We start from the raw sequence: 18550 nt of genomic DNA, 5'->3' as shown, positions 1-18550 counted from the left end.
TTATCCACCTCCTGCCTTTATGACTAGAAGGGAACCAAAGGAAGAAGAGAATGATTTTTTAAAAACATGCATCTTCTTTGCTCAAATTCCTCTCTAACGGTTTCCCATCACACTAAAAATAAAATCCAAACAATTTACCCCAGGGCTTTTAAAGCCCTACATAATCTGGTCTCTGTCCACTTCTCAAACCTCACTCGGTACTATTCTTTCTCTTACCCACCCCACCAAGTTCTAGGCACATGGGCGGGTACCATTTCTTTGACCACATCGAACTCATTCCTAACCTAGAGCTTTTATACAGGCTGTCTTCTGCTTGAACCCCAACCAGTAATCTAAATAACTCATACTCAGTTCCCTTTCTCCAAACACCCCATTTCAATGATATTTACACAGTAGTTACTATTATCTGATATTTTCTTGTTTATTTGTCTCTGTCCACTAAAATCTAAGTAAGTTCCAGAAGAGCTGGTTCCTATTCATTGCTATTATCCAGCCTCCCATGATAGAACACAACTGCCTTGTTAGAGCTCTGTCCTATGAGGCAAGTGATGACTGTGAGTGGTCTCTGTGCACTTTCCCTCAGGGCAGTACTGAACCCTGCCTGCCTCCCCTAACACTGTGACCAGTGTGTAGCCATCACTGTTACAGCCTCCACTGCCATCAGTGGAATTACCTGTGTCAGAGCTTGGATGCTTGTGTTGATGTCACCACTGGCTACTTGGGAGATAATGAAATTGATTGTGGATGCTGTATTACTGTGCATATCATCAAAGTGTGGAGAAACAGCCCGGATCCTAGAGAGCAGAGCAAAGGGAAACAGTTGATCTTTATTACAAGGTATCCCAGTGAACTGGAATTATGCAATTCCCACTAGATCGAGGTTTTAATAAAGAAAAGCTATTAGTCAGATAGTAATCTGTTCTAAAAACTTCTAACTGCAGAGAGGTCTTTTTGACATATACCTCCTGATGATCATTAACTGCTTATATTTAAATGAAATGGGTTAACTTACTTGGGTTCAGGAATAAGGACTGGTTCAAAGATGTCGTCTAGTTTGTGCTGAACGAGCTCTGGCATTTCACATCGGACTGTGCCATTGTCATTCTCAATCTCATCTAGATCCAGCTGGAATTCTCGGCGAACCATCTGGGCTGCTTCGGGATGCCCACTCATGCTTCGGGCTTGGCTAAGGGAAGCAAAAGGAGGCTCCTGAACTAAAAGAGATTTGTCAACCAAAGGGCAAGAGTAGCATTGCCAGCTGCCCCAAAGCTTCAAGACAGATGTTCAACTTCTGGTTTCAGCCCCCCTGAATGTTTTAAGTCCTTGACTCTAAGCAAGTGCCTTCAATGGGAAACAACAACACTGGTTCATGAATATCCCAAGAGAGCAGATTACTTTAACTTGTTCTTAGAGTACTGCCAAGTTAAAAATATTCTCCCTAGTTCACTAAAGCCAGCAAACCTTGTACTGTTATTCCAGTTGAGGCAGTAAATAATAAAGAATATTTATATTGATGCAAAGCTCACTACTTCTGGGCAAAAATTTAAGAAATATATAGACTGCTTGGATCTTGTCCACCAATTTAACCAGTGTCCACATTTTTCTGATTATAAGCATCATCCCTGCAGTATTCAGTAAATTTTATACTTGAGGGACAATCAGCACCTCTTTTTAGGACTATTCACTCTTGACAGGTCAGGGCCAGTATTACACTCAAGAAATAGATATTCACGGTTTCCAAATCCAAATTGCTTAAAATTATACTCATGATACAACCCAAAATAGAGCTGTCCTGCTTAGAAGGCAGTTTTTTGAGTCTCTGAGTCAATTCTGGGTTGCATGCATTTTACTTAGCCTTATCTGAGGAATAGGAACCCGGGCATGACTGAACATAACACAAGAAGGAGAATCAATATTTTAGCTACATGACACTGAGTTGACACTTCTGCTAGCCAGTAGACTTTCAGGGAAGGCCTGATTCATGGACTACTCAGACACCCTCTACCCTGGTTATAAACTACGCCAATTGTCCTCCAGAGGGGATGAATCCAAGTCAGAAGTTAGAAAGATATAAGAGCCCTGCTAATGAGAAATTAGCAGGCAGTACTTACATCCTATAAGTGCGATACATAATTCTGTCCACGGAAAAGCAGTGAAAGAAGGCACAAGACTATTTAGAAGTGGTTTTGAGACAAAGACAATGAAAACTGAAGGATTAAACATTTGATTACAAGACATTTACTCAGACACCGTGTCATGCATGATAATGGCTACAAGAACTCAAGATTATGTTACAGGATAAGCTCTGAGCGTACAAGGCAAAGTCCACAGAGATGCTCTGACAACAATCTCCATCCACGTACTTGAGTTTGGAGGACATGTCCTCAGCTGGTCCCTTGCGTAACATGTTGGCATTGGAGCTCATGCTCTGTGTACGCTGAGGTTTCTCTTCCACCTGTTTTATTGGTGCAGCAGAAGGCCTCTTTGCTGACCGCTTAATCCTCTCCTCAAGCATGCTCATATCCTTTTCAGAAAGCTGTCAAAAGAGGTCAAATTTATTTTTTAATTAAAAAAATTTTTATTGGAGTATAGTTGACTTACAATGTTGTATTAGTTTCAGGTGTATAGCAAAGTGAATTGGTTTTTATATCTATCTATCTATCTACCTCCATTTTCTTCCATATAGGTTATTGTAAACTATTGAGTAGATTACATTGAGGTATACAGTAGGTTCTTATTAATCATTTATTTTACAAATAGTGTGTATATGTTATTCCCATCTTCTTAATTCCTCCCTCCCCACCACAGTTTCCCCTATGGTAATCATATCAAATTTAACTTATCAGCACTAGAATATGAGGAGAATTAAAAAGCTAATTGGAAGACTCAAGAATTAATATCCATTTTCAGGAGTTCCTGTTGTGGCTCAGAGGTAACAAACCTGACTAGTACTCATTTTGACATGGGTTCAATCCCCAGCCTCGCTCAGTGGGCTAAGAATCAGGCATTGCTATGAGCTGTGGTGTAGGTCACGGACATGATTCAAATCCTGAGTTGTGGCTGTGGTGCAGCTACACCAATTCATCCCTTAGACCGGGAACTTCATATGCCAGAGTTGTGACCCTAAAAAGACAAAAAAACAAAAAACAAAAAAAAAAAACCAACCAAAAACCCATCCATTTTCATGTTAAAGCAAACAGAACCTCCTATATTAGGTAAGTTTACTTGCAGAACACTACTTACATTTAAAAACCAACTATTGTTAAATAAATAAATAAATCTATCATGAATCCTGAAAAAAAAAAATCAACTATTGTTAAAACCTGACTTTGTTATAGTAAGAGAACATATGAAAGAAAGCATACAGGAGTTCCCAATGTGGTGTAATGGGATGGGCAGCATCTTAGTAGCGCTGGGACATAGGTTCAATCCCTACCTTCAGCTAAGGTCGAGACTATGGCTCAGATCTGATCCCTGGCCCAGGAACTCCACATGCTGTGGGGTGGCCAAAAAAGAAAAAAGAAAGAAAGACAGAAAGAGAGACAGAAAGAACGAAAGAACGAACAAACGAAAGAATGAAACAATGAAAGAGAGACAGAAAGAACGAAAAGAACGAAAGAAAGAACGAACAAGAGAACGAAAGAATGAACGAAAGAACAAACGAAAGAACGAATGAAAGAATGAAAGAAAGAAAGACAGGATACAAAAGGAAAGGCCATTAATAATTACAAATAAAAAGGTTAAAAATTCAATGAAGCTTCCTCATTTTTGTTATCACTACCTGCATGGCCAGGTGCAAGATGCTTCACTATTGGTCATCTAGAAAATTCCCATCTACTTTATCTCCTTCACTGGCATGTAGTGAGGGTTTAGTGAAATTAACACAAGTAAAAATACACAAGCCCAGGGTAAACATATGTGCTACTAAGAGGTAACTGGAATGAAAACTGAGGCCCAGCCACAATAATGACTGGCTCAGACGAAGTAAGGAGTCAGAAGAAGAACCTTCTGTGCTTAGAGAGTCTGGCTCATGGCTGCAGCTCAAGACTCTTTTGATCTGACAGGTACCACCATCCACATTACAAACAAGTGAGTACTGTTCACTAAAAAAAATAAATGCACTAAAATTACCCTGGAGGTTGATAAGTAGAATTTAAATTCCAGACTAACTCAGATTTCTTTTTTTCCCTTCTTCTTTTTAATGTCCTTTTATTTATTTTGTTTAGGGCCACAGCTACAGCATATGGAAGTTCCCAGGCTAGGGGTGGAATCAGAACTACAGCTGCCGGCCTATACCACAGCCACAGTGATGCAGGATGCGAGCCGCATCTGTAGCCTTAAACCACAGCTCATGGCAACGCTGGATCCTTAATCCACTGGGTGAGGCCAGGGATCGAATCCGCGTCCTCATGGATACAAGTCAGGTTCGTTACCACTGAGCCACAACGGGAACTCCCAGCTCAGATTTCTTGATTCAAGAATAGCTCTCATCTACAGCAATTTGCTATGGGGGGAATGCTCAGAAAAGAAAATCTAATTTCCAGTAAGACACAGCCTAAGTGTCCTATAGTAATCAGAGACACCCTCAAGGATTTATTGGGATTCTAGTCCATATCGATAGGATGAGTTTTAATAAAAAGTGGTGTAAACTTAGCTAGAATTGAGATGGAATGAAATGTGACACCTAAGTCATCTTGCAGTTCACACCATCCTGAAAATATCAAGAGAAAAGTCACTCACGGTTCCAATCAGTTTGAACACCTGATCCCCATGGACATTGTACACTGTGACAATGGTGTTTAGGGCAGCATTGCGCACGGCATTGTCTCGGTCTCCTATGTGAATCGCTATCTCCTTTAAGGCTTTTCCTGGGGTTGGTTGGCAAACATTCATGCCATAGGACTCAACCAGACACCCCAGTTCTTCCAGGCACTCTGTTGGGGAAGAAAGGCTAGATTAAGGAGACTCAACACACACTTGGCATGGAGACCTATCTTTACTAGATACATTTTCCTTGGCATATATGAAGGACTAAAATCTTATTCTGGCTCTGCCTTGATTTTTTTCGTTTATTGCCTTTTTATAAAATACACAATGAAACAGTGATGTTATAGCAAGTGCTCCTAGAAGAAAGGGATGCCTGTGAGTCAGATGGCCCCTGTGCACTTGATTTTGTCACCAGGGTGGTACTGAGTGGTGCCTGTATCACCTGATACTGTGGCTCCACCAGTGTGCAACTCATCACTCTCACAGTCCAATCAGAGGTTTGGAATCAACCCAGAGACACTGACCTATAGAGGTCAATGTTGCAGACCTATGCCCCAATTTAAATTGTTGCTTTACCTGCTCTTTGCTTAGAGTTTTTGGATTTGGTTCCTTCCATGATAAAGGGGAACATCTTGCTGGCTGGATAGACAAGGCACATCCGGTTCAGGATGGCACGGACATCTTTACGAATGACATCCTTTGGTTCTCCGACCTAGTCAACAAGGAAAATAATGATTAAGTGAGACATTTTCTGAGTAGCAAAGGTGCCTCTGTGGGTCACTACATCTTGAAAGAACTGGGGTATGGGAATGAGCGGCAGATGGTATTACTGTATGATGAAGAAGGGAGGGGGAATACAAGTATAGGAACTGAGGTAGCTGGGAACCTGAGCAATCTTCCCAAGTGAGAACACGTTACCTTGAGGATGAGATAGGGGATGAAGGAAGATGCTTCATTCTCAGTAAGATGGTACTCCTCCTCACTTAGCAGGGTGAAGAGCAATTTTAAATATTCTAGGGCTTTCATTAGGACGCTTGTATTGGTGTCAAAAAACCGCAGGGTAAGCCACTTTAAGATAAGATCCAGGCAACCAATGACACCCTCTTTTTCACTCTCCAAATGCTGGAAACAAAACAATACAAACCCCACAGATTAGACGTATAGAAATTTAAATTCTTATCAGGCAAGTAACTTTTAAATTTTACTACAGTCCAAAAAGAAAATGACAGATTTTTTAAATTATTTATTATTTTGTCTTTTTCGTCTTTTTCGGGCTGCACCTGCGGCATATGGCGGTTCCCAGGCTAAGGGTACAATTGGAGCTGTTGCTGCCAGCCTATGCCAAAGCCACAACAACGCCAGATCTGAGCCAAGTCTGTGACCTACACCACAGCTCCCAGCAATGCCGGATCCCTAACCCACTGATCGAGGCCAGGGATCCAACCCACAACCTCATGGTTCCTAGTTGGATTTGTTTCCACGATGAGAACTCCAAAAACTTCTGATTATTTACAGGCTCAGTGTTTTCACGTCTGAGATTCACGTATATTCATTTTGTTGCAAACTTACATCAACCATGACAGCAAGGGCTTTGTTGTGATGCTGAAAGTCTGAGTGAAACATCTCATCCTGTAACCATTTAGCCACACAGCTTGACATTTGAGTCTTCAGTTGCTCAATGTATTCATCCCGTGGAGTAGTAAAATTCCACTTCAGCACCTAAAAAACAAAAAACCAAAAAACCAGTGAAAAGGTGCTATAAGGTGGTCAACTGAAACGAGTTAGAAAACTATTTAAAGCAGATGTAGGAATTAATTTAATAGAATATTTTAAAATTCACCAAGATTAAATTGTAATTAAATATAAATGCAAAATGTACTCAATCTGTCATACTTCTGGAAGCTTAACTCTGAAAATTTTCTAAGAATAGAATTTTCAGCCATTCTTACTAGGAAAATCAATGATCTATTATTACTGTATAACACGGTGGACACTGTTGGTCTAATGTTAATAATGGGAAAATTTGAAACATCTATCAAAATTTAAAATGTACATATTATTCTAGGAGTTTAATAAAAACTTCCTTATGTGTACAAAAGTTATATTCAAAGATGTCTGTGATGGTACAGTTTATAAAAGTGAGCAACCTAAAATGTTTAACATAGTGGACTGAGGATAAAGAAAGGTAAATACATGCGATGTGCCAATAAAAAAGATGAATGCATTATATGCATACCGATAGAGAATGATCTTTAAGATTCTTCAAAGACCGCTGAGAGAAAAAAGTAAGATACAAAACAAAGAATACGACATGTTCCCATTTGTGTGAAGGGAGGGCTATATATTTTTACATACATGATTGTATAGGTATGAAATACTATAATTTCTACAGTAATACACACCAAAAAACAGGTAACATTTATCCTCCTTGTGGAGGGAAACTGGATCGGGAGACATGCTTTTCATACTACACTTTTGCATTTTTTTGGATTGTTTGAATTTTTTAAAAAAACAATGTATATATTTTGAAAAAAATTTAACTGCTTAATAAAACCAAAACAACGTCAAAAGAGAAATGACTGAAATAGCCATGTATAGTAACCAAATCTATTTTTTAAGGCATCAGGTACAAGAAGGATAAAAGGAATAGCATGTTACATATGCGTAGTTGATGAAAATCAATGACTACTTTCCAGTCTTTGATTCCAAAAATTACAAACAAAAACAACCAAACCCCCAAAACATCAATCTATTTCTACTTGGAGGAAAAACAGGCAATTGCTCCATTTCATAGTTTCTTTTGTAGGAATTAATGCTCCCATAAAGTCGTCTTACAGAAACAAGATATAATTTATAAGCAAAAGATTCAGTTAATTATTAGATATTTTACAATGATATGAATTTCAGACAGAAAAATTCTTTTTTTTTTTTTGCTTTTTAGGGCCACACTTGCAGCATATGGAGGTTCCCAGGCTAGGGGTCCAATTGGAGCTACAGCTGCTAGCCTACACCACAGCCACAGCAATACCAGATCTGAGCCAGTCTGCAACCTACACCACAGCAACAGCACAGCAACCCACTGATAAGGCCAGGGATCAAACCCGAAAACTCATTGTTCCTAGTCGGATTCGTTTCCGCTGTGCCACGATGGGAACTCACAGAAAAATTATTCTTGATTATAAAACAAAACAAAAACAAACAAGCAAAAAACTCCTGAAAACTCCTATTTCTTCCTTACCTTTAAGCTTTTTTCATCTCTCATTCTTTGTTCTTTTCCATTTGGAACAAGAATAAAAATAGGACCAGATTTGTCTTCATCATCCTTTAAGGTAGTTTTGCTCGGCACTTTCTTTCCTTGTGCAGTCTACACTCAAGGTAAAGGGAATTCTGATTAGCAAAATTACTTCTTGGGAATTCACTGTACTGCCCTGTAAAAGGGCATGATATAAACCAGACACCTCTCTTCATCATATTCCAATGAAAGAAACAAAATAACCTTAGAATCTTGCATTTGATTTTTTTTTTTGTCTTTTTAGAGCCATACCCACAGATACGGAAGTTCATGCTCAGGAGTGAATCGGAGATGGAGCTTCTGGCCTACACCACAGCCACAGCAATGCCAGATTCGAGCACGTCTGTGACCTACACCATGGCTCACGGCAACACCAGATCCTTTAACCCACTGAGTGAGGCCAGGGATCAAAACTGTGTCCTCATGGATACCAATCAGGTTCGTTATTGCTGAGCCACAACAGGTACTCTGAATTTGGTATGTTTTTGTGCAGATTCTCTACAAATGTTTCTAAAATAATTCTTTTTTTTTTCTTTGTCTTTTTTAGAGCTGCATCTGCAGCATATGGAGGTTTCCAGGCTAGGGGTCCAATCAGAGCTGTAGCCACCGGCCTATGCCAGAACCACAGCAATGTGAGATCCGAACTGTGCCTGCAATCTACACCACAGCTCACAGCAAGGCTGGGTCCCTAACCCGCTGGTCGAGGCCAGGGATCCAACTCACAACCTCATGGTTCCTAGTTGGAGCCGTTTCCACTGCACCACTACGGGAGCTCCAAAATGACAGATTTTTAAGCCTCCATTTAAGACCTAAAATTACAGACATACAGTCATTTATTCTATCAAATGATAAGAAAGTGCTAAATACAGAGGACAGGGTGTATTCCAGTTCCTTTTCAAGTCATGCAAACTTTTTTTTTTGTCTTTTGTCTTTTTTTTTTAGGCCTGCACCCACAGCATATGGAGGTTCCCAGGGTAGGGGTCTAATCGGAGCTGTAGCCGCTGGCCTACGACACAGCCACAGCAACACACCCTTAACCCACTGAGCGAGTCCAGGGATTGAACCTGAAACCTCATGGTTCCTAGTTGGATTTTCTTCTGTGCCATGATGGGAACTCCTCTAATAGCATTCTTAAGTAATAGTTGTTGGTTAGTTCTGCTGGGCTGGCATGTGATATGGTTGGAAAAGCCGCTATTATCTATCACTGGTCTGGGTCACAGACTATTTTTGTTTATTGTTTATTATTCTTATAAAAAATTACTGAGATATAATTCACATATATGGATAGTTCTTTTCCTTCTTGAAATCTCCAACACTGTTGACAACTTTCCGTATTAATGCTATTTTGAACCACATTCACACATTTCATATTACTTGGTTGAGAAAGGCTTTCTGCTTCTTGCCATGTAACATGTATCTCTATCATATCACTACCACTGGAGAGCCTCAGAACCTGTTTCTAGAGAAAGTTGCTTGAAATATGTTTTCCCTTTCCTTTTTTTGGGCAGTGCCCAGGGCACATTTAAGCTCCTGGGCCAGGGATCAAACACACATCACAGCAGTGACACGAGCCACTGCAGGGACAACTGCCAGATTCCCAAACCCCCTGTGCCACAACAGAACTCTGCTAGAAACATTTTAAATACTTAAGTTACTGAAGTGGCTCTTAAAAATAATCCAAGATTTAGAATCTTTGTATCAGATGGAAAGAAACTGTAAACACACAGTATATATATTTAAGGTAAAATTTGAATTTCATTGCTGGGTATTTTTTCATTTAATTAAATTTTTATTAGAATGATTATTATAAATGTAGCAAAAGTCTGCTATTTCTTCTAGGGCAGCATTTCTTTCTAGTTCAAACAATGAAGTCATTCAGTCAAAACAAATGTGAGCTCATTTATGTGAAATTGCTTTGTAAGCTACAAAAGACTGAAAAAAAAAATGGCATTAAGAAGAGAGTCAAAAATACTTCAAAGCACTTGTGATCAAAATACTAAAATAAGCACTTGTTAAATCTGGGATGAGGACAGAGAGAAGGGCAGGAAAAAAACAGCTTCACTGGATAATTCAGAAGATAATTACCCATTTAAATTAACTCACTGAGTTGAAGGACCCAAGCACAGGGAAGGAAAATGGGTAACTAACATTTAGAAGAATGGCCACAGAGTGCCCCTTCTATGATAGAGATGTAATAATAAATGCACTGGATAATAAAGCATTTTCTACTCTGACATATTTTCATGAGTTACAGGCAGTTAATGAAACATAGCTTTCTCAATTTACATATACTATTAGATTGAACACTGATCACACAGTTCTGCAATTTTCCTTTTATTAAGTATTAATATTCAAAAATTTAATTAGGAATTCCCTGGCAGCTCAGCAGGTTAGGGATCTGGCATTGTCACTGCTGCGGCTGTGGTTACTGCTGAGGCACAGGTTTGATCCCTGGCCTGAGAACTTAACAACACATGCTGTGCAGACAAAAAAAATTTTACTAAATAAAAAAATACCCAAGGGATATTTAAGGTTGAACATTTGAAAACACTTCTTTAAATTGTCCAACAATTCATGGATGCTAAAAGGATTAACGATGCATGAAATCCCACTGGTTGGGGGACAGATATTCCCTTTAAGTCTAATCAGAACACCTATTTAGTATGATGACTTTAACGGTCAAATTTGAAGGAAGTTGTTTACTACTGAAAACCTTCCCCAAAGATCTGCATGACAGAAACCATGGCAGTATCTCTTGAGAATAGGATGTCTCTGTTTTGGGGCCTCATTAAAAGTGAGCCACAGAAACTTGTGTAAATAAATACTTTTACACTTTATAATTGGATAATGTCAAGGGTAGTAATGACCTTTCATATGTGATATGGTCTTTCTTAAAAGACTGATTCTGTGTATATAACACTTAAGAGCAATTCTACTTATTTATTCATTTATTTTTTGGCTTTTTAGGGCCACACCCGCAGCATGTGGAGGTTTACAGGCTAGGTATCTAATTGGAGTCACAGTTGTCGGCCTACACCACAGCCACAGCGATGCCAGATCCTTAACCCACTGATGGAGGCCAGGGTTCAAACCTGCAAGCTCATGGTTCCTAGTCAGATTTGTTTCTATTGCGCCATGATGGGAACTCCAAGAACAATTCCATATCTAAGTTGCAGAGTTAACATACCTTTGCTTTAGAGGAAACTCCTAGAGCTTTGGCCTTTTTCGGATCAGGTTTGGGTTCTATGGTGCCAGAAACAGAATCTTCAACAGGTGCTTTGAGAAAATAAAAGCACATACTATAAATACAAATTCTAACTAATATCACTATATTTTGGGCATGTTAAATATATAATGATGGTGAAAAATGTTTTAAATGTATCAATTTTTAAAGTGTTTTCAGTTAGATTTTTTCCCCTAGTCCTCACTGAATTAACTCAGAAAAATCTACATCTCCTTTATCGACATTTTTTTTTTGTCTTTTTGCCTTTTCTAGGGTTGCACCCGTGGCATATGGAGGTTCCCAGGCTAGGGGTCTAATCGGAGCTGTAGCCATCGTCCTACATCACAGCCACAGCAACATGTGATCCGAGCTGTGTCTACACCGCAGCTCATGGCAACACCGGATCCTTAACCCACTGAGCGAGGCCAGGGATTGAACCTGCAACCTCATGGTTCCTAGTCGGATTTGTTAACCACTGAGCCATGATGGGAACTCCTCCTTTATCAACATTTAAAATGCAGTTTAAAAAACTATTTTCTAAATAGAGGTAAGAAACCTTTTTGCTAAACCGATACTTCCTTAAGGGAAGGGTCTGTCACCTTTGATACTATAGTAAACTCTATATACACCAAACAGCAAGATTCCAATAAATGTTATAACTGAATATATACTTTGATACTAACAATTTTACATACGTAAAAATTTTAGCTTTATAGCATCAATAACTTCTGCCCCACTAAACAATATTATTATTTTGTTTCTGCAATAAGTCTAGAAGAGCAGTGGTTACAGCTTATGTGCTCTCTTTATTACTATGGAATTCTAATATCAGGATGAAGAAATCAAAAATCTTCCCTTAAATACATTAGAATGGATCAGCAAATAGCCAAATGCAGTGTAAGGAGAACTCATCTGTGAACGAGTAAGCAGAGTTCTCTGCTGGTTTAGGCACTGGTTGGCTATTCGACCTTGTGCAAGGCACATCACCCTTGGTTTCCTCACCTTTGGTGAATAACAGGGATAAGCTAGATGGTCACAATTCCCCTTCTAACTATAATATCCAAGAGCAGAATATAGCTGTGGAAACCTTAAAAATAAGATTGAGCACTGAGAATTCCCTGGCGGCCTAGTGGTTAAAGGATTCAGCATTGTCACTGCTTCGACTTGAGTGACTTCTGTGGTATGGATTCAGTTCTTGGCCCAGAAACTTCTGTATGCTTCGGGCATGGCCAAAAAACACAAAAAAACTGAACACTTGCTTTCTGGAATATTTCAATGTGCTGCTCTAAAACTCCTTTTTCGCATTGGAAACCACATTAATCATCTTCAAACCCTCAGCACAGTTCCTGGCATAAAACAGATAACTGGACAAATGTTTGTAAAGGAGGGTGAGGAGATGGAGGGAGGAATTAGGATCTAAGCTGTGAGGAAATGTGGTCAAAAAAATGAAGGTTGGATTTGTTTTAGAGTTCCCTTGGCTATTTCCTTCCCTGCTAACTCTCTCAAAATAGTTACCTGAGGTGGGCTGGAATTTGGCTGGAGCCGACCCTCCCACTGGTTTGGAAGTTGCTTTAGCAGGTGCAGCAGGCTTGGCTGGCATGTTAGCTTTGGCTTTCTCTAGCATGGCCAACACCTGATCTTTAGAAGTTGGCTACGGAGACAATATAACAGAGGTGAGAAGCCACATAAACAATATACTCATACTATGCATACAAGAGAACTGCTGTCAGACAAATCCTTGAGCTCCTAGTTTTGAAATAGCAATGAAGTAAAGGGAGGTAACACACATTATGAAGTCACACTAAGATTAGCTGCCATTCTAGAAGGTCACAATTTTCACCCATGCAAAGGCAGCAGATTCTTTAGAAGCTCTACACTACTAACTATTGTATTTTTGCTCTCATTGGGATTTCAACTTGAAACTCATAAGAGGTAATACGATCTTTTGCCTATATAAATTCACGTTCAATATCCTTCTAATGGCTTTCAACAGAAGCAACAACAAGCAGTAGTACTTTTAGTTTTCCAGTTGCCTTGGCCATTTTCTCATATCCTAAATGCATCATGAAGAATGGCAAGGCATCTTGGGCCTTCTTTCGCACATCTCCGTTGCGGTCCTCTAGGCAGGAGTAGAGGTGGGGAACACAAAGGATAAGGTCTGTGGGGGTGGAACGAAGAGTTGGTAGTTTCTCCGCCAGCCATCCCAGAAGCTGCCAAAAGAAATAAAGACCAGTTACATACTTCACATGGAAAACCGTTATTACTTATGATTTTAGGCTTGATGATTTCATCAATCAGTACCAAACAATGAATAAGTTCTTACACTACAAACTTCCAACATGAAAGCAGTCATTTCCACTGTTCAATGAGTAATAACTATGGAGTGATGACAATCATCTAAGATAAGGACACAGTTTTTGGGACCATATTTGAGCACTGAGTTATACTGCTTTAACAGTTCTTAATGTATTTTAAAGATAAAAAACTTCCACTTCTTTTAATTCTAAGAACTAGTCAGCTACAAAAGACACTTATTTGATCAGAGGATGACAAGTTCCACCAGGACTTCTGCTTTCTGCTTTTACAAAGACTGCTTTTCTCTACACCTCTAAAATCACGTCTATATTTATTTTTTAATTGAAATAGTTATTGCAATGATTGTGGACTCACATGCAGTTATAAGAAATAATACAGAAATAATAACCCCATGAACTCTTTGTTTCCACCAACAGCAGCACTTTATGAAACTACACTGTAGTATCATAACCAGGGCACTGACATTGATACAATCCACTTCTCACATTGAGATCGCCCCAGTTTGACTTTCCTCATTTGCGTATGTGTATATTTAGTTCTGTACAATTTTATCATATGTGTTTGTATACTTACCACCACAGTCAAGATTTTGAGCATTTCCATCCCAAGAATCCCACATGTTGGTTCTTTTATAACCACACTCACATCCTTCTTCCTCCTTCCCCTCCCTAATACCCATTAATCTGTTATCCATTTCTAAAACATGAGATTTCAAAGTACATAAATTGAATTACATGGTATGAAAAGGAGTGGAATTAGCTTTTGTCATTCAGCAAAATTCCCTGGAGATTTAACTAACTTGTTGCATGTATCAATGATTCATTTCTTTTTGCTAAATAGTATTATTCCACGTGCAGATATGTAACAGTTTTGTTTAAACATTCACCTGTTGAAAGATATTTGGATTGTTTCCAGATTTTGGCTATTATGAATCAGTTGCTATGAATATTCATACATAGGTTTTTGCGTAAACACAAATTTCCGTCTTTCTGAATAAATGCCCAAGATTTGCTGGGTCATAGAATAACTACTTGTTTAGTTTTATAAGAAGCTGCCAAACTCTTTTTTGGAGTGCCTATAACATTTTATATATTCACCAAGAGAATGTTCAATTTCTCCACATCCTTACCAGCTTTTGGTGTTATCACAGTTTTTTTACTTTGGTACTTCTGACAGTTGTTTGTGATATCTCATTATAGTTTTAATTTTCCATTTCGTTGATGGCTAATAATACTGAACACATTTAATGGGCTTATTTGCCATCCTTATATCCTTTTCAGTGAAATGTCTGTTTATGTCTTTTATCCAATTTGTAATTAGATTTGTTTCTTTTACTGTTGAGTTTTGAGAGTTCTTGATAGTCTTTTTTTGGCCACACCCGTGGGATATGGAAGTTCCCAGCCTAGGGATCAAATCACGCCACAAGAGCGACCCAAGCCCCTGCAGTGACCATGATGAATCCTTAAACCACTATGCCACAAGAACCCTTTATTGGAGATAGAGTTTTCAAATATTTTTTCCCACTCTGTAGCTTGTCTTTTCATCTTCTTCATATGGGCTTTGCAGAGTAAGAGTTAATTATGATTAGGTCCAATTTATCAATTTTTCCTATGATGAACTGTGGTTTTGGTGTCAAGTCTAAGAATTCTTCCCCTGAAGAATTTCTAAATCCGAAGGTTTTCTCCTGTTACCTTTTAAAAGTTCTATAGTTTTCTGTTCTACATGAAAGCTAACAATGCATTTTGAATTAATTTTGGTGTAAGATGTGAGATTTAAGTCAAAGTTAATATTTTTGTCTATGGATGTCAATTGTTCCAGCACCACTTGTTGAAAAGGCCACACTTCCTCCACTGAATTAGCTTGGTAACTTTGTCAAAAATTAGTTGCTCCTATTTGTGTGGGTCTATTTCTGGGTTGCCTCTTTAGTTTTTTTTGGTCTATACTCCTCCTCCTACCCTCTGCTGTCACAATATCATGATTATGATAGCAATTTAGTAAGCCCTAATTTATGGTAGAGTGGCTCTTTCCATTTTTTTCTTTGCCATGATTGTTTTAGCTAGAACTTATTTTAATTTTAATTTTTAATTTATTTTTTGCTTTTTAGGGCCGAACTTGTGGCGCATATAGAAGTTGTTCCCAGGCTAGGGGTTGAATCGGAGCAACAGCTGCTGGCCTGTACCACAGTCACAGCAACGCAGGATCTAAGCTACGTCTGTGATCACCTACACCACAGCTCACTGCAGCGCTGGATCCTTAACCCACTGAGGAGGGCCAGGGATCAAACCTGCATCCTCAGGGATACTAATCAGATTCTTTTTTTTTTTTTTGTCTTTTGTCTTTTTTGTTGTTGTTGTTGTTGTTGCTATTTCTTGGGCCGCTCCCGCGGCATATGGAGGTTCCCAGGCTAGGGGTTGAATCGGAGCTGTAGCCACCGGCCTACACCAGAGCCACAGCAACGCGGGATCCGAGCCTCGTCGGAAACCTACACCACAGCTCACGGCAACACCGGATCGTTAACCCACTGAGCAAGGGCAGGGACCAAACCCGCAACCTCATGGTTCCTAGTCGGATTCATTAACCACTGCGCCACGACGGGAACTCCCTAATCAGATTCTTAATCCACTGAGCCACAACATGAACTCCCAGAAAATAAACTTTAAAATAACCTTGACTTTATCTATTAAAAAAATTGCTGGAATTTTTATAGAAATTAATTGTATAGATCAATATTGTACACATTAAATGTATAGAACCAACAGCTCTACTATGTTAAGCCTTCCAATCCACAAACATGGCATATCTCTACATCCATTTGAGTCTTCCTTGAATGCTTTATCAGCATTTTGTAATTTTCAGTATTTGTTAAGTGTTAAGGATTTCATTTTCTTTGTAGCGAATGTAAATTGTACTGTGTTTTTAACTTTGGTTTGCATTATAAACCATTATAAAGAAATGTGGGAGTTCCTGTGGTAGCTCAGTGGTTAACAAATCCAACTAGGAACCATGAGGTTGCGGGTTCAATCCCTGGCCTTGCTCAGTGGGTTAAGGATCTGGCAATGCTGTGAGCTATGGTGTAGGTCGTAGATGTGACTCAGATCCTGCGTTGCTGTGGCTGTGCTGTAGGCCGGCGGCTAGAGCTCTGATTAGACTCCGAGCCTGCAAACCTCCATATGTCGAGGGAGTGGTCCTAGAAAAGGCAAAAAAGCAAAAAAAAAAAAAAGAAAAGAAATGTGATTGACTTTTGTTTACTTTGTGTCCTGCAATCTTACTGAACTTGCTTATTAGTTGTAGGAGTTTACACTACAGATTTCTTGGAACTTTCTATGTCATGTTATCTGCAATCAGGGATAGTTTTATTTATTCTTTTTCTAATCTGTATGCCTTTCATTTCTTTTTCTTGACTTATTACAGTGACCGGAACTTCCAGTTCCTTGCTGAGTAACAGTAGTGGAAGTGGACATCCTGGCTTTGTTCCTGGTCTCAGGGGAAAAGCATTCAGTCTTTCACCACTACATATATTATCATCTGGAGAGGGTTTTTGCAGATGTTTTTTTTTTTCTCCTTTAAATCAACTTGAAGTAATTATCTTCTATTACTAATTTAATGAGAGATTTTTATCATGAACAGGTATTGGATTTTCTCAAATGCTTCTTTTGTATCAACTGATATGATTACATGACTTTTCTTTAGCTTGTTAGTAGGGTGGATTATACTGACAGATTTTTGAAGGTTGAACTCTACATTTTTATGTCATGATGAAAACCTCTTATTTTACCATTTAAGAATTCAAGAAAAGAGAAAATGTCACAAAAGGCTAGTCCTTTAAAAAAGTTTTATTGTTAAAAAGCACATGAAAGGAAAAAGAAAGGAAAAAAAAAAAAGCAGCAGCAGCACACGAAAAAAAAGCTCCAGGAATTTGGTTTCATTTTATTAGCTATTTTATAACGGAACTCATTCTATCCATATGTATATATTTATTATTTAGATCCAAACCTCTATGAAGGCAAAATCAGAGTAAAGACATCATATTTGTAGTACTAACCTCCTGCCTCAAGAAAGGATTTTCCTTTTTGAGCTCTTCAGAAAGATCTTCTCCCTCCAGCCATTCCTTCATTCCAGTTTGCTCTGCCCAAGCATTCACCGTTGCTAGGGCAGCAGCTCGAACATTGTTCTGAATAGAGGAGAGAATAAGTAAAGGTAACATCACTATGGTTTGGAGGTAGGAGTGAAAATCCTATTACTTTGTGAACTTGAACAATGGAGGCTTTAGCTCTAAAGTCCACATGAACATACTTGGAACATACTTCCTCTTCTCTGAAACAGAATGTATATCTATGCTTGTATTAAAACTCCAAAGTAAAGTAAAATAATGAAACTCCAAGTTGCAAAGATCCTATATTCAGTTAATTAAGCAAATAGGGGCCAGGACACAAAGTATCATGTTAGGGGAATGAACTCCTAGGTTTTGTTCCCTGAATCTCTGCGGTTTCTCAGGTCCATGGTTATCTGCTTAAGAAGATAATTCTATATGTTAGACGAACTCATAATAGTTGGACTGAAATGATTAATAATCTGACTGACGATTAATTTTTTTTTCCTTTTTGTCTTTTTAGGGCCGCACCCATGGCATATGGAGGTTCCCAGGCTAGGGGTTGAATCAGAGCTGTAGCTGCTGGCCTACGTCAGAGCCACAGCAATGCAGGATCCGAGCCATGTTTTTGACCTACACCACAGTTTACGGCAACATCGGATCCTTAACCCACTGAGCAAGGCCAGGGATCGAACCTGTGTCTGTCCTCATGGATGCTAGTCGGGTTTGTTAAAGCTGAGCCACAACGGGAACTCTTGATTGAACAATTAATTTTTCATATTAATTCGCACTTATAGAGTAAGTACTGACATAAAAAATTAAAACAGTCCAATTCTTTGAATTAAATGAATTACCCCCAAAT

The 18550-nt window shown here is 38.9% G+C and overlaps 1 protein-coding gene and 1 non-coding gene across 6 annotated transcripts in view; both read right to left on the bottom strand.

Moving 5' to 3' along the window:
• The window catches only part of CKAP5 (cytoskeleton associated protein 5), a 109399-nt gene that overhangs the window by 16558 nt on the left and 74291 nt on the right, over positions 1 to 18550 (bottom strand). For all 5 annotated transcript variants that reach the window (XM_047775837.1, XM_047775839.1, XM_047775840.1 and 2 more), the window contains 12 exons: positions 17641 to 17769; positions 13298 to 13492; positions 12798 to 12933; positions 11247 to 11335; positions 8006 to 8131; positions 6337 to 6486; positions 5686 to 5889; positions 5344 to 5479; positions 4741 to 4934; positions 2364 to 2536; positions 1013 to 1186; positions 674 to 794 (listed from right to left, as the gene is read on the bottom strand). In XM_047775837.1, coding sequence (XP_047631793.1) covers positions 674 to 794; positions 1013 to 1186; positions 2364 to 2536; positions 4741 to 4934; positions 5344 to 5479; positions 5686 to 5889; positions 6337 to 6486; positions 8006 to 8131; positions 11247 to 11335; positions 12798 to 12933; positions 13298 to 13492; positions 17641 to 17769 — 1827 coding nt within the window. The remainder of the gene's footprint in view (positions 1 to 673; positions 795 to 1012; positions 1187 to 2363; positions 2537 to 4740; positions 4935 to 5343; positions 5480 to 5685; positions 5890 to 6336; positions 6487 to 8005; positions 8132 to 11246; positions 11336 to 12797; positions 12934 to 13297; positions 13493 to 17640; positions 17770 to 18550) is intronic.
• On the bottom strand, positions 5142 to 5252 carry LOC125126607 (small nucleolar RNA SNORD67). The gene has a single exon (XR_007134711.1). It is a non-coding gene; the product is annotated as a small nucleolar RNA SNORD67 (small nucleolar RNA).

This window comes from Phacochoerus africanus, chromosome 4 (genome assembly GCF_016906955.1).
Source record: "Phacochoerus africanus isolate WHEZ1 chromosome 4, ROS_Pafr_v1, whole genome shotgun sequence".
Lineage (NCBI taxonomy): Eukaryota > Metazoa > Chordata > Mammalia > Artiodactyla > Suidae > Phacochoerus > Phacochoerus africanus.
This window is presented reverse-complemented; position numbering and strand designations above follow the sequence as displayed.